The following is a 15,288-nucleotide window of genomic DNA, read 5'->3' on the forward strand; positions in this document are numbered from 1 at the left end:
ATTCATTTATGTGCATAGAAGGATGCTATTGATGTCATTTTTATTATTCTAATAATCTATTACATAATGATGATATGATCATCTATTTATGAATATTATTTAGATAATATCATGCTATTATCATATCGATGTCTTCAGAAATTGGGTTTTAGTTATTGGTGGGTAAGTTTGATAATGCAATGTGTCAAAACAGATTCTTATAGTATAATAATCAATGGTGTTCCAACACAAAGATTCAATCCCACAAGAGGAATCAGACAAAATGATCCTTTATCTCCTTATCTCTTTATCCTCTGCACAAATATTTTATTGTTCCCACATAGCATCAAATACTAGTGTTGGAAGTAATAATTTGTCTTCACAAGCTTTTAATTTGAACCAAATAATAAATTAGTTTTTCAATCATCAAGTAAATTTTTTACCAGATTAGTCAACCCAACTATGCAAACCAAACATAATATGTACGGGTGGGAAAGTTAATTTTGTTGTCATTCTAGCAAAACGGCTACAAATGCTAGTTAAGAAGGCCAACAGCACTTGTAAGTCAGGGACTCATGGTTTATAGATTCAACCGTGGCTCTATGAATGCAACCAAACACACAAAATTACAGCACCTTAGTACCACTTCCAATATGATCCATGAAGTATCGTTAAGCATTTTCAGATCATGAAGTTATCAAAGTATCAATTACTACCACTCTCTACAATCATAGTTTCAAATGCAAGCTTAAGAGGCTGCATTATGCAAATAATTAAAAAAGAAAATGTGAGAGTGTACATAATACATATCAATTTGAGTTGCAATTTGGCCTCATCCTCCATCATCCGAATGACAATATATGCTGTGCCAATTCATTCAAGGCATTGTATGTTGAAGCATCCTCACTCAGGCAAAGCTCAGCTTTGTGCTTTAAATCCTTTGCTCTCTGTCTTATCTCCACCCCTTCAGTTTCCACTATTAGTTTTCTTATAGCTCTTTCTATTTTTCCTCTCTCCAAAACACCCTCCAATTCCAAGCCTACCTTCCATACACTACACACATACTTTGCACTCAAACCTTGGTCCCGAAAATAGGGTCGACATAGCATTGGAACTCCTTCACAAACACTTTCCAGTGTTGAATTCCAACCACAATGGCTCCAAAACCTTCCCACTGCACCATGTGCCAAAACTTCCTTTTGGGGTGCCCATTTCACAATGCAACCTCTTCCTTCTACTCTTTCTTTGAAACTTTCTGGCAATAGCTCAATCCATTCTGACCCGCAAACTGAACCAGGTCTAACCACCCACAAGAAAGGTTGCTCACTGTTGGCTAAGCCCCAAGCTATCTCTACCAGCTCTTTCTCATCCATGCTTACCGAATCAAATGTGAAGCACCGACGCGGCTCCAGTGGAGCCGCACCGGAGTCAGACTCGGCCGGACGCGGGGACGCGGCAGGGACGCCGCTGACCGCGAGTCCGTGCCGCGTCGGGCCAATTTTTTTTTTTTTTTTTCTAAACCTCATTCTTCCTTCCTTTACTCCATCTTTTGTCATTAAAGCTCCTCCATTCAAATTTTGAAACCATGCTCAACCAGTCAAGCTCCTCCATCTTTTTCACCAAAGCTCCACCATTTAAAGCTTAGTGGATTTTTATTTTTTTTTAATTTTTTTTTTATAAAGTATTTTTCAAAGATAGCTAAACTTTATAAACTCGGAACTTTATCTCTATGAAACATCTCGGACATATAAAGTATTTTGGCCTTGCATGACTCTGATCTAGCTTTTATTTGGATATCTGAGCCATAATCAGTAAACTCAACAATCAACCCATCAAGTCAGACAAAAGACGAATCAAATGCAGTCCCAAAATCAGCGAACCCACAATCAGTGAAACCAAGCAAAAGCTAAGAGAAAACAGAGAGAGAGAGAGAGAGAGATACCAATCTGGGATTCTCAAACACAAACAAGGGCTCAATTAATTGATCTAATGAGAAAGAAGAGAGTGAGAGGCAGAGATAGATGAAGAGAAAAAGAGAAAGAGGAGTTAGAGGAAAAAGAGGAGAAGGGGAAAGAAAAGTCAAAGGGGAGTGAATATATCTATTCTAGTCCTCTGTCATTGGTCAGTGGGTGGGATCCACAACTTTGTCTAAAATTGGGTTTTTTTTAGGTCAGAACTACACCTGGAAATAACAACCAAAAACACAAGTTTGAAATGAGTCACAAAAAAATAGAGATATAGATATGAGAATTGAATTAGAGTTTAGAGTGATGAGAAATGAGATTTTAGAATTGAAAATAAAGTTCTCTAAACCAAACAGAGTCTTATTAATCAATCACTATATGAATATATTGAATACAATAAAGCCTATATATAAAGGCTGCTATTATTCCCTTTCCTAGAAAGAGTTGAAATCTAAATAACCTATTCCTAGAATGAATAGGATTACTAATAACAATTAAATAAAAGACTTAATAACGACTAAACCAAATAGGAGAAAGACTCTAAACATAAAATAAGACTCACGAGCCTTGAGTATAGCCAAAAACAACCCTTTCTAGATTTCTAAAAATACCAAAAATGCACTTATTCTAATAGAGCTTAATTAAAACTGATTTAGCAGCAACTAAACAATAAAGTAAGACTAAGCAAGGTCCCATGAGAGCACGCCATCATTCAAAACATCACAAATTAAGGCTTGAGCACTATAACCAACTTTTCCTTGCTCTTATAGGTCTTCAAAGTGGGCTGTCACTTACATTCCCCATCATCTCTCCCCAGCTTGGAAATTCTCAACACTGGTGAGAAAAAAGAATGTTAGCTCTCATAAAGGTCATGGTTGATACGTTGAAATTCGTTAGCAGTAATCCAAGTATGCTCTAAAAAAGGGCGATTCTTCCATTGGACCAAATACTTTTGGTACCCACCTTCTCTTGTTAACACAATTTGATCATCAAGAACACTGTCAATGTCTTCGTTTGTGTGTAGGGCTGGAGGCAAGCAAACAACAACCTGGTCCTCATCATCATGATCAAAATGTCCTGGATACAATGTCAAATCTCCAACATTAAACACGTTACTAATACCCACATCTGAACATAATTCAAGGACAAGCATTAGAGCTTGTGTTCTTCACAATCTTGCATGGGCCTGCATTCTTGGAATGGAGCTTTTTGTAAGTACTCTTAGGAAATTGCTTAGGTCATATACAAACCATAACCATACCCTCCTCCCCCCTTCAAAATTAGCAAAGCATCTTCAAACATTAGTGCGCGCTTTGCGTCGCTTTTTAATAAGCATAATCTTTCTTCTCACATCATCATGAATCTCCCTTATTTGACTGGCAAAGGATTCATCTTCAGCACTTGATCCTGCACATAGAGGTAAATTAATCAAATCAATTGGCTTTCTACGTTGTAGCCCAGTAACAACCTTAAAGGGACTACGACTTGTAGATCTATTAACAGAACTATTATTAACAAATTTTGATATAGGAAGTAGCTAGTCCCAATTAGCATCATGACCCTGAAGAGTGCTTGGAAGTCCAAGGACAAAGTCCATGTTAAGATCCTCCCAAGGAGTATGAGGTACCAGTATTGTTGTGTAAAGACTAGCGTTCTTCTTTCTCCTCTTGGCTAATTGACAAATGCAACAATGAGACACAACCTTCACACACATTTCTTTAAACTAGGCCAATAAAAACGATCTTCAACCATGGCAATTGTCTTATCACACCCAAAATGGCCTGTTGCCCCTTTAGCATGCAATTCCCATACCACTTGTTCTCTAAGAAAAGTGTTGGGTTTGCATAAGCAAGTTCCTTTAAAAAGGTAACTATCATGGATAGAAAAATATGAGTATTGTGTTTTGGCCCATTCAAGAATTCAGAATATATGATGTTGAAATCCTTACACGAAGAATAGTCTTTAATGAGTTGATCAAAGTTGGTCACCTGTATGGCCGAGGAAGTAAGTATATAAACCACTTGACTCAATGCATCTGTTGCCCTATTCTTAACTTCAGCTTTGTGCTTGAGAACAAAAGTATATTCTTACAAAAAAGAAACCCATTTTCCATGCCGATAATTTAGTTTCTTTTGAAAGTCATATCAATAAACTTATTACTTATATAAAAAAATAAAATAAAATAAAATAAAAAGTTTCTTTTGAGAGTTGATATGTATTAAAGCTTCATGATCTGAGTATAAAACAAATTTCCTGTAAATGAGATAATTGCGCCAATAATGAAGAGCTTGCCCGACAACATAGAACTCCTTGTCATATGTTGAATATTTCAGTTTAGCATTATTTAACTTCTCGTTGAAGTATGCAATTGGATGCCCCTCTTGACTTAGAACACCTCTAATCCCCACATTTGAAGCATCGGTGGTGACTTTAAATGCCTTAGAGAAGTTTGGAAGGTGAAGAACAGGTGTTTTTGTCAATTATTTCTTCAATTCTTTAAAAGCTTTGTTTGTTGCCCCTATCCAAGAAAATTGTCCCCTATTTAAACAATATGTTATAGGAGCCATAATTGTGCTAAAATGTTGAATAAACCTCCTATAGAAAGTTGCCAAACCATGGAAACTACAATATTCATGTAAATTAGCAGGTTTAGGCCACTCCAAAATAGCTTTAACCTTTTTAGTATTAGGTTCCACATCTTTAGATGAGACAACCAAATCCAATAATACCACACGAGAAGTCATGAAAGAACACTTTTTAATGTGAAGATAGAATTTTTCCTGTTTGAGAACCCTCATTACCTGTTGCAAATATGATGCTCTTCTTTGGTTTTGCTATATATAAGTATATCATCAAAATAAACAACCAGAAATTTGCCAATAAAGGGTTAGAACACTTGTGTCATAACCCTCATAAAGGCACTAGATGCATTGGAAAGGCCAAATGGCATAACCATCCATTCATTGAGACCATCGTTTGTTTTAAAGGCTGTCTTCCACTCATCACTAGGCTTTATTTTGATTTGATGGTAACCACTATTGAGATCCAACTTTTAAAAGATAGTAGAACCTCCCATCACATCTAACATTTCATCAAGTTGAGGTATATGAAACCGATATCAAATAGTAATCTGTTAATTGCATAGCTATCAACACATATGCACCAGCTATCATCTTTGGGCATTGCCATGCCATGTCCCTTTTCCCTACACTTAAAAACAATGATCCTTAGCTTCTTTCCTCTGATCACCAATCATAGTAGCTTTACTTTTCAACTAAATAGTAGCATTTGCTATATAGTTTGGCTGCATAGTAGGTTCTCTAGGGTCAATTTTCAGTAAAGGAGTTTTGCTTTTATACTATATAGAGATTTGATTAGTCTTCCTTGGAAGTTGGCTTTGTGTTTTATTTGCAATAAATAAATGTATCTAATCATGATGATAGGATTCTTTTACTTGTATAATATAGGGGACAATGTGTTAGAAAATTTGGTTTTGCATCTCATACAAAACACACAGCAAAAGCGACAATCACGAATCTACTTCATTAATGAAAAATAACATGTAATTTTGAATTTCAGAACAAAAAATAGAAGGCGTACCTTAATGTAGTGAAATTCAAAACCAAGACTTTAAAATACCTCTAATTTTCATCTCAATTCCACATGATGTCCAAAAAAATGTAGTCACTCAATCAGTTTACATGTATATGTTCAAAGGAGAATAAGAGAGTTACTTACACTTGCATGTACACCATTTTCATCATATGAAAAACTGTATGTTTTTCTCCTTATAGATAACTGATTATCTAATTAGACTAGCCTTTTAGGCCTGCCCAAATAAACTTTAGTTTGTGGCTTGAGATGAGACCAAATGAAACAAATAAGACTCTTAACTCCAATGGGCCATAAGCTTTTCTGTCAACTCTTGATAAGTCGAAAGTTATCATTAATTATATTTAATATCATTATATAAATATAATTACACTCTAAGCCTTATTAATAAATTATATCCCAAAACTCTAATGATATCATTTGACACCTCCATGAAATATCCATGGTGAACAAAGTCATAATAAACTGTCACTTTATAAACAATTATTTTATCTTTGAGTACCTGGTTTAATCTTTTAGTTATTCACATTTATTGAAATCCAATTTCAATAAATATAAGCTCTAGTAACTCCTTACTAAAGTGGGCGTCCTGAATAACCAGTTCCTATTAAACTTATCTCAATGAGATATTTCATGTCTCTATAAAAAGAGATTATGGATTCTATCTTGAGAATATGTGTTCCCTCAACACTACATGTTACCTAACATACTGAGGTTTTAACCGTAAATATTAGATCTCACTCTTGATATATGAAAGTAGCCTACATTTTATGATTGGGTTCACTACCCTCTTAGGATTGAAAGTCATGAGATTAATTATTCAAGTGACAATTGTTGATTGAATAATTAATATCACAACGGTCTAATTTAATATGTTTTAACTCTTAAAACACATCAACTAGAAATCTCCACTTCCATGATCAAGACAAATCATATTAGTTGATATATTATAGTCTTCGCAGATGAAACGCCCAATTTCATCACCGACTACAAACTACATTTTGAGTTTACAAGAAACTTGTGATTTATATCTTCTGTGACTAAATCACATATATGCATCTCATGGATTATGATAATGTCTCATTAGTTCATTTATAAATAGTCTCCTATAATTAAACAATTTATGACATAACAATAAATTGAATTTTAGGACATAAACCCCAACACAATGATATACTATTATATGCCATCATTTTGTTGGGTATATAGAGGAATATTTTGTTTGGGCTTTGTAAAAAAGTATCGTTCTTATGTCACATTTTTCTTCCTTCGTTTCTTACCCCTTTTTTATTTTTCTAAATTAGGAAGGAAGGTAGGGATAGATCTAACATGAAAAATTTTGTATGCTTCTTTTTATCTTTTAATTTGGAACAAGTGGATGTCAAATCATTTACTTTGACCTAATAAGGGTGTGATGATGATTTTGTTATTTCAGTTCAATTTTATACTTGACTTAGCCATTACATTTTTTTTATTCTTGTTTTCATTCATAGAGATTGAAACAACTGTCACAAAAATTTGACAACAATGTTAGAGATGCCTCAAACAATTTTGAAAAGTTAATGGAAGATAAGAAAGAAACAAAAGGATTGTCTTCTGTAGTTCTTCAAAAGGCAGCACAAGTAGCAAAGTCTAAGGTAATTTGTGTTGAAACTTTTGGTTATTTAATAATTGTTTTAGTCTTCAAGTTTGGGGCAACTTACTTTTATCTTATTATATGTGTTTCTAATCTATTTCACTAGGGTTATATAAATACTACTGTTGATAATGGGCCTTGGATGATAACGTTGGATGCTTCAATTTTTGATGATGTTATCAACAATTCTGAAAACCGAAATTTGCGTAATGAATTAACTCGTGCTCATTTAAGTCTTGCCTCTGATGGAGATCATAATACTTTTGTTTCAAGTTAAATGTCATTATGCAAATTTCGGTTTTCAAAATTGTTGATAACATCATCAAAAATTGAAGTATCCAATGTTATCATTCAAGACACATTATCAATAGTAGCATTTATATAACCCCAGTGAAATAGATTAGAAACACATAAAATAAGATAAAAACAAGTTGCCCTAAACTTGAACACCAAAATAATTATTAAATAACCAAAGATTTCAACACAGATTACGTTAGACTTTGCTATTTGTGCAGCCCTTTGAACTACAAAAGACAATACTTCTGTTTCTTTCTTATCTTTCATTAACTTTTCAAAATTGTTTGAGGCATCTCTAACATTGTTGTTAAATTTTTGTGACAGTTATTTCAATTTCTGTGAATAAAAACAGGAATAAAAAAAGTAATGGCCGAGTCAAGTGGAAAATCGAACTGAAATAACAAAATCATCATCACACCCTTATTAGGGTCAAAGTAAATAATTTGACATCCACTTGTTCCAAATTTAAAGATAAAAAGAAATATGTAGAATTTTTCATGTTAGATCCATCCCCACCCTCCTTCCCAATTTAGAAAAATAAAAGAGGGGTAAGAAACAAAGGAAGAAAAACATGACATAAGAGAAAGCGATACTTTTTTACAAGCCCAAAAAAAATATTCCTCTATATATCCAACAAAGCAATGTCATATAATAGTATATCATTGTCCCCTATATTATACAAGTAAACGAATCCTATCATCGTGATTAGATACATTTATTTATTGCAAATAAAACACAAAGACAACTTCCAAGGAAGACAAATCAAATCTATATATAGTACAAAAAGCAAAACACCTTTACAAAAAATTGACCCTAGAGCACCTACTATGCAGCCAAACTACAAAGCAAATGCTACTATTGAGTCGAAAAGTAAAGCTACTATGATTGGTGATTGGAGGAAAGAAGGTAAGGGTCACTGTTTTAAGTGTGGGGAAAAAGGACACATGGCATGTCAATGCTTAAAGATGATAGTTGGCACATGTGTTGATAGCCATGCAATTAACAGATTACTATTAGATATCGGTTTTCCATACCTTAACTTGATGAGATACTAGATGTGATGAGAGGTTCTACTATCTTTTTAAAAGATGGATCTCAAGAATGGTTACCACCATGTCAACGCCCAGCCTCGATTGGAATAGAGTGAAGGAAAAACCACCGCCGTTGTCGTGGGCCCTCGTTCAACCACCTATTGTGACGACAGCTCCTGCGCGCATGGGGCCCCTTTGGAGGGCCCCTCTCGATATATGATGGTGTGGTTTGCTTGGAGCTTCAGGCACTCTCTCTTGGTGGAGGAAGGTAAGTCTACCTTTGGTGTTATGGGAGGAATCTAGACAAAATTTTAGGTGATTACCAAAGGTTAGTGGAGTCACCACAAATCATTAGATTTTTTTAAGGCTATCACATGTCTAAAGCATAGAAGCAAGCAAGCATAGACATGAAAATAGGCTGATCCTAAGCCTTTGATATGGGTCGAGGCATATGGACAATGACAAAGACCATAAGGTCTAAATCGAGTCCTAACCATTAGGCCAAAACACAAGAAAATGCAATAAAAGGAACAAAATGGCTACAATAGCACATGACATGACAAACATAGCCTAGGCCTAAGCACATAAACATGGCATGGAACGCACAAGCACATGGAAGGTGGCATAGAACATATAGAGAACAAAGATCCAAGCACACAAGCATGTGAAAACAGAGATCTAGACATATAGGTATGGAAATATGCATGTAGGCATGTGAATGTACATCTAAGCATGTGGATGTAAGCATAAAAGCATAGAAGAACACAAATCCAAGCATACAAGCCTATGAAGGCATAGACATAGGCATAGAAGCATAGAACATGCATACGACCATGTAGATCTAAGCAAGGCATAACCATAGACATGATATCAAGCATGTGAGCGTGAAGACCTAGACATGGCATGCAAACATCACACAAGGTGCAAATCAATTATTCTAAATGAAAGTAAGCAAAAAGAGTGGATTTAAAGATGTTTAAAAGACCTTGGAAGTTGTTTCAATGCCTTCAAACAACTTCCAAAGGGTTTGGGATCCTCTTTGTGATTTTTGAAATGCTGTAGGGCTTTATTGCAATTTTGGAAAGACTTGGCATCAAGATGTGATTTTATGGGGGAAAAAAAAAAACCGGGGTCGGAATATGAATATTGAAAAGTTCCAGGTCAAAAAGCAATTTTTGAGGAAGACCGGAGTCAAAATATGATTTTGGAAATTTTTGGGATTAAAAAATGATTTTGGAAATTTGTGAATTAAAACATGATTTTCGGGAATTATGGATGAAAACATGATTTTGAGAATTTATGATTTTTTTTTTTTTGTTTTTTGTTTTTGAGAATTTATGAATTAAAACATGATTTTTGGAAATTATGGATTAAAACATGATTTTTGGGAATTTTGGTATTAAAACATGATTTTGAGAATTTATGAATTAAACATGATTTTTGGGAATTTTGGATTAAAACATAATTTTTGGGAATTTTGGTATTAAAACATGATTTTGAGAATTTATGAATTAATATGAAAATACAGGAAAATACGTATTAGATGTAAACAAGATGAAATGAATTAAAATGCGAGCATAGCAAAAATATGTGAGTATGTAAATATGAGAAAAGGGATTAAAAAGAATGTAACAAAAATACATAATAGCAAATAAAGAAAATGGCTGGATTTGAACCCACGGCCTGGCCTCAAGACATCCTTGGGCTGGGGCACACCTGGCTAAAATCAATATGGCTCAGACCTAAAGCCACTTATGGAGTGGGCCTAAAGCCTCAAACTCATCACGTCTAATCAGTGCCGCCGCTACAAGCGGTGGCCTACTCTTCATCACAACCCTCATCAGGTTTTCACTCCTCTCTGAAGCTCTGCTCTCTCACTATACCTCCATGTCACCGAGTCTCGCTACACTCAAACCCAACAACCATCCTCCGATCTACAAGCTAAGTACGCCTCAGATGGCGCGTGGACCACAAGAAGGTTATGTGGAGGCTAAAAGCCTCACGGGTCAACCACGATCTACAATCGTGGTGGAGCGTGAACACGCGTGTTGCAAAAACAGAGAGTAAGTGCTGGGTCCAACTTTGTGTGCTCGGTGTATGAAAAGTGTAGTGTTTAGCACAGATTAAGAGTATAGTGTGTGTGGTGACTCTGTGAGCATGTAAAGTGTGTAGAGCTACATATTGTAGACAAAACCACAGTGTGTATGCGTGTGTGTGTGAAGCAAAGAGTCACAGAATGTATGTGTGTGTGAGAGACACAGAGGTATTATGAAAGGAAAGAAACAGGGAAAAGGAAAAGAGTTTAGGGTTTACCCAGTGAATGTACTCTTTCTGCTTCTATTTTTCTTTTTGTTCCCTTTGTTTTAATGCTTGATGGGGGGTTGCTCTTGTTGTTGTTGGTTCTGGCTTGTGGTTGCCTCGGTTGGAGCTTTGGTTGAGAGGGAAACCAATACACAAGTCAGAAACTCAAGTTAGACAAAAAGAAAAGAGGAAATTTAGAGCAGAAGAGAGGGGAAAAAGCTCTGATTCTTTGTTGTTTTCTCTGTTTCTCTTTTTCTTTCTTTCTTTGTTGCTCCTTTGGGATGCTTGCACTGAGCTTTTTTTGGTTTTTCTTTTGGGAAATCTCCTGGATCTGTTGTGAGGGTTTTTGGATGAGAGAATGATAGAGGAGATGGGAAGAGATGGGGGAGAGGCAGAGAGGGTGCCCAAGCCGTGGGTCTCTAGGGTTTCTAAAAATCCTCTCCTGTATTAAGGTCTGTAGTGAGTATCTGTATGAGAGTATGAGTGCTGTCCAAGCATGCACTATGAGCTGGCACATGGCAGACGAGTTCAAAATTGGTCTTGTATTGAGGTCTGTAGTGGGTATTTGTATGGAAGTATGTGTGCTGTCCCTGCACCATGAGCTGGCACGTGGCAGATGATTCCAAAATTGGCTACTTTGGGGAGTACTCTAAAATCAAATGCAAGCCATTTCTCATCAATCGCCTAACATTTTGACACTCGCCAATGATGAACGAACCTTAAACACACTCAATAAAATGTTTGGATAATCGGATAAATTTATCAAGAGAAAAGATATTATGGGACTAAAAGAATAAATATGAGACTATTGTACCTAATTAATGATGAACACTTCTTGATAAATCTAACTAAAATCCTACACTAAATGATAATCCCAATACATGTTAAGATTAATTTCTATCTCCATTGCAGCTCACCAGAGCAATCTTAAAAACTCCAATAATATATCATATATGCAATTTGAAGGAAATCAACTGCCAATTTAAATAACAAAGCTCATTTTAGAGGTGAGTCCTTAACTAGCAACTTTCTCATTTTCACAAAAATTAAATCAATTCAAGCCTCATTTCAGTCTTTGGATATTAAAATAAAGAATACTCGATAGCATTTAATGTCATGTCTAAATAACTAATGAAATCTTTGATTTGACATTTGGAATTCCCATCAATTTTGGGCTCAAACAAAATATGGTATCAACACACCAAATCAAAATAAGGCCTGGAGAGTGGAAAACAACCTTTAAAACAAAGGATGGTCTCAATGAATGGATGGTTATGCCATTTGGCTTTTCCAATGCACCTAGTGCCTTTATGAGGGTTATGACACAAGTGTTCCAACCCTTTATTGGCAAGTTTCTAGTTGTTTATTTTGATGATATACTTATATATAACAAAACCAAAGAAGAGCATCATATTTGCAACAAGTAATGAGGATTATTTGACAAGAAAAATTCTATCTCAAAATGAAAAAGCGTTCTTTCAAGACCTCTCGTGTGGTATGTTTGGGTTTGGTTGTCTCATCTAAAGGTGTGGAACTTGATACTAAAAAGGTTAAAGCTATTTTAGAGTGGGCTGAACCTGCTAATTTACATGAAGCTCGTAGAATCCATGATTTGGTGACTTTCTATAGGAGGTTTATTCAACATCTCATCACAATTATGGCTCCTATAATAGATTGTTTAAATAGGGGACAGTTTTCTTGGATAGAGGCAGCAAGCAAAGCTTTTAAAGAAGTGAAGAAATTAATGATAAAACCACATGTTCTTCACCTACCAAACTTCTCTAAGGCATTTGAAATCACCGCTGATGTTTTAGATGTGGGGATTGGGGTGTTCCAAGTTAAGAGGGGCATCCAATTGCATACTTCAACAAGAAGTTAAATAATGCTAAACTGAAATATTCAACATATGACAAGGAGTTCTATGCTGTCGGGCAACCTCTTCGTTATTTGCACAATTATCTCTTTTACAAGAAATTTGTTTTATACTCAGATTATGAAGCTTTAATATATATCAACTCTCAAAAGAAACTTCTTTCCTTTTATAAGTAATAAGTTTATTGATATAACTCTCAAAAGAAACTGAATTATCGGCATGGAAAGTGGGTTTCTTTTTTGCAAGAATATACTTTTGTTTTCAAGCACAAAGCTGAAGTTGAGAATAGGGCAGCGGATGCATTGATTCAAGTGGTTTATATACTTACTTCTTCAGCCGTATAGGTGATTGGTTTTAATCAACTCATTAAAGGCTATTCTTCATGTAAGGATTTTAGCATCATATATTCTGAATTATTGAATGGGCCAGAGCATGATACCCAGATTTTTCTATCCATGATGGTTACCTCTTTAAGGGAACTTGCTTATGCATGCCCAACACTTCTCTTAGAGAAGAAGTGGTATAGGAATTGCATGCTGGAGGAGCAGTAGGCCATTTTGGGTATGATAAGATGATTGCCATGGTTGAATATTGTTTTATTATCCTAGTTTAAAGAAAGGTGTTGCGAAGGTTGTCTCATTGTCGCATTTGTCAATTAGCCAAGAGGAGAAAGAAGAACACTAGTCTTTACAAACTGTAAAGTTGTTATTTACAACTAAGTGTTTTGTTGACTTTTATTCCGTGCCAAATTTGATTGTAATTTTATTCAATCGTTTGTACCCTGTATTTATTGTGGGATTTCATTATAAGGGTTATGTGTTAGAGAGAGAGTGTGTGAAGACTCAAGCAATTGAAAAATGAAGTGTTTTCGCAGGTAGCTTGCGACTTAGCATTCCGCGAAGTAACTCATGTGCCCTGCACATGCTGGAATGTGAAGAGTTAGGCCAGATGGAGACACCTGTGTCTTACGAGTATCTCGCAGGTAAGGCCTTCCCGCGAGACACTTGCGAGACATTCTGTTCTACCAGCCTGTCCAATCTGATACACACTTTCTGTGCCTACACTATTTATACCCACATTATCAACAAATGTAAAGGAGAGCTTTTGAGAGAAAACCTAGCCAAACACCTTGATTGTTAGAGATTGTTATACCTACAATCCTCTACACATTTGTTTTGGAAATTTTCTCATCTCCTACCTCTCCATTTCCATACCATTGAGAGGTTGATAGCCCAAACACTTACCACACCCTTTGAGAGTGTCAAATGGAGTTTTGGTACTGCTGGGAAGTATTGGAAGAAGCCAAAGATGGCAGATGCAACATGGAGCTTGTTGCGGGATCTGGAGAGCTAGACAAGACACAGTTCCTAGAAGCCTTGTTGGAGCAGGAGCTTGGAGGACTTAGGTACATTGGGTAGATTAGGCTTGGAGGGTCTCTTGCTAACCCATGTATCCCAACTGATTGTTTAGTAGATCGATTTCTGCTTGGAGGGCGGCGAAGAGGTTTTTCGCTAAGTTGTTCGATTTCCTCTTCGATAACACGTCTCGGTGTTATTTATGTTTGCATCTCTCTTCCCTACTCTTGTTCATTTCATTTTTACTGCTGTATTGCTTTAAATATGGATTAGAGTAGTTGTCTTGCTTATACACTTGTGTTTACACTATTCCGCACTTAGTATTAAGTTAGTGTAAAATCAACCAAGCCATAACTTTAATTTGGGAGTCTAAACAGCTCTTATGTTTTTGACACATTTTCGAGCTTTCAATTGGTATCAAAGCAGGTACACTCACTGTGGTTTAAATACCTGAGTGTGATCCTAGACCCCTTGGTATGCTATGAAAAGTGATTTGACAAAGGTCAACATGAAGCATAGTAAAGGTGTTTGTGAAAATGACTCTATGAGCATATTTGGAGAATGTTCTAGTAATGAGCTTTTAGAGTTATTCAAATCTAAGAAACATGCTAGAATCATTATACACATGCTAAAATCTTTAGTTAATAGGAATCATGATATTCATAACAGCTTGTGTGAGTCGAATTCCTTAATTGATGAATATAAGAGAAGGAATAGACATTTGTGTAACAAAATTGATTGTCTGAAAAGGAAGTTACACTCATCTGTGAATGAAGCAAAGAAAAATGAGATATCCTTTGATAGTCAAGAATGTCTCTCACATGCTTGTCTTTTTTTTCATATCGTATGGAAAGTATTTAATTCATGTTTGTGGTATCTTGACAGCGGTTGTTCAAGGCATATGATAGGAGATAAGTCTCTACTCAAAAATCTTAAAGAGAAGGAAGATAGTTTCGTGACATTTGAAGATGGTAGTCACTCACAAGTTCTTGGTAAGGGAACCGTGAATATACCAGGACTGCCTTTGTTAACTGATGTGCTGTACATTAAAGGATTAAAAGTGAACTTGCTGAGTATCACTCAGATTTGTGATGAAGACTTCTTAGTCCAATTTTCAAGGAAAGGATGTCTAATTCTGAATGAAGAAGGTGTTCAAGTTTTGAAAGGACTAAGGACCACTAACAATTGTTATGGAGTCATTCCCAAACCAAGCATAGCATATAGGAGTGCTCGAGTGAAT

At 35.6% G+C, this 15,288-nt stretch overlaps 1 protein-coding gene and 1 long non-coding RNA gene across 3 annotated transcripts; both read right to left on the reverse strand.

Moving 5' to 3' along the window:
* Positions 1-821: 821 nt before the first annotated feature.
* Positions 822-1,352, reverse strand: LOC111996748 (UDP-glucose iridoid glucosyltransferase). Its single transcript, XM_065767484.1, has one exon. The coding sequence runs from the start codon at positions 1,350-1,352 to the stop codon at positions 822-824; it is 531 nt and encodes a 176-aa protein (XP_065623556.1).
* An 895-nt stretch (positions 1,353-2,247) lies between these two features.
* Positions 2,248-11,471, reverse strand: LOC112040575 (uncharacterized). 2 transcript variants are annotated; one of them, XR_010626618.1, is made up of 3 exons: positions 10,833-11,471; positions 4,745-8,818; positions 2,248-3,350 (listed from the first exon to the last, which is right to left on the reverse strand). It is a non-coding gene; the product is annotated as an uncharacterized LOC112040575 (long non-coding RNA). The 2 variants fall into 2 exon arrangements; XR_002886083.2 differs by having other exon boundaries at positions 2,283-3,350; positions 8,523-8,818; positions 10,833-11,401.
* Between the last annotated feature and the right edge of the window lie 3,817 nt (positions 11,472-15,288).

The sequence above is a fragment of the Quercus suber genome, unplaced genomic scaffold (genome assembly GCF_002906115.3).
Source record: "Quercus suber isolate HL8 unplaced genomic scaffold, Cork oak 2.0 scaffold_812, whole genome shotgun sequence".
NCBI classification, from domain to species: domain Eukaryota; kingdom Viridiplantae; phylum Streptophyta; class Magnoliopsida; order Fagales; family Fagaceae; genus Quercus; species Quercus suber.

Excerpts from the sequence above, each read along its gene's own strand:
- LOC111996748 (XM_065767484.1), bottom strand. The coding sequence starts at position 1,352 with ATGGATGAGAAAGAGCTGGTAGAGATAGCTTGGGGCTTAGCCAACAGT.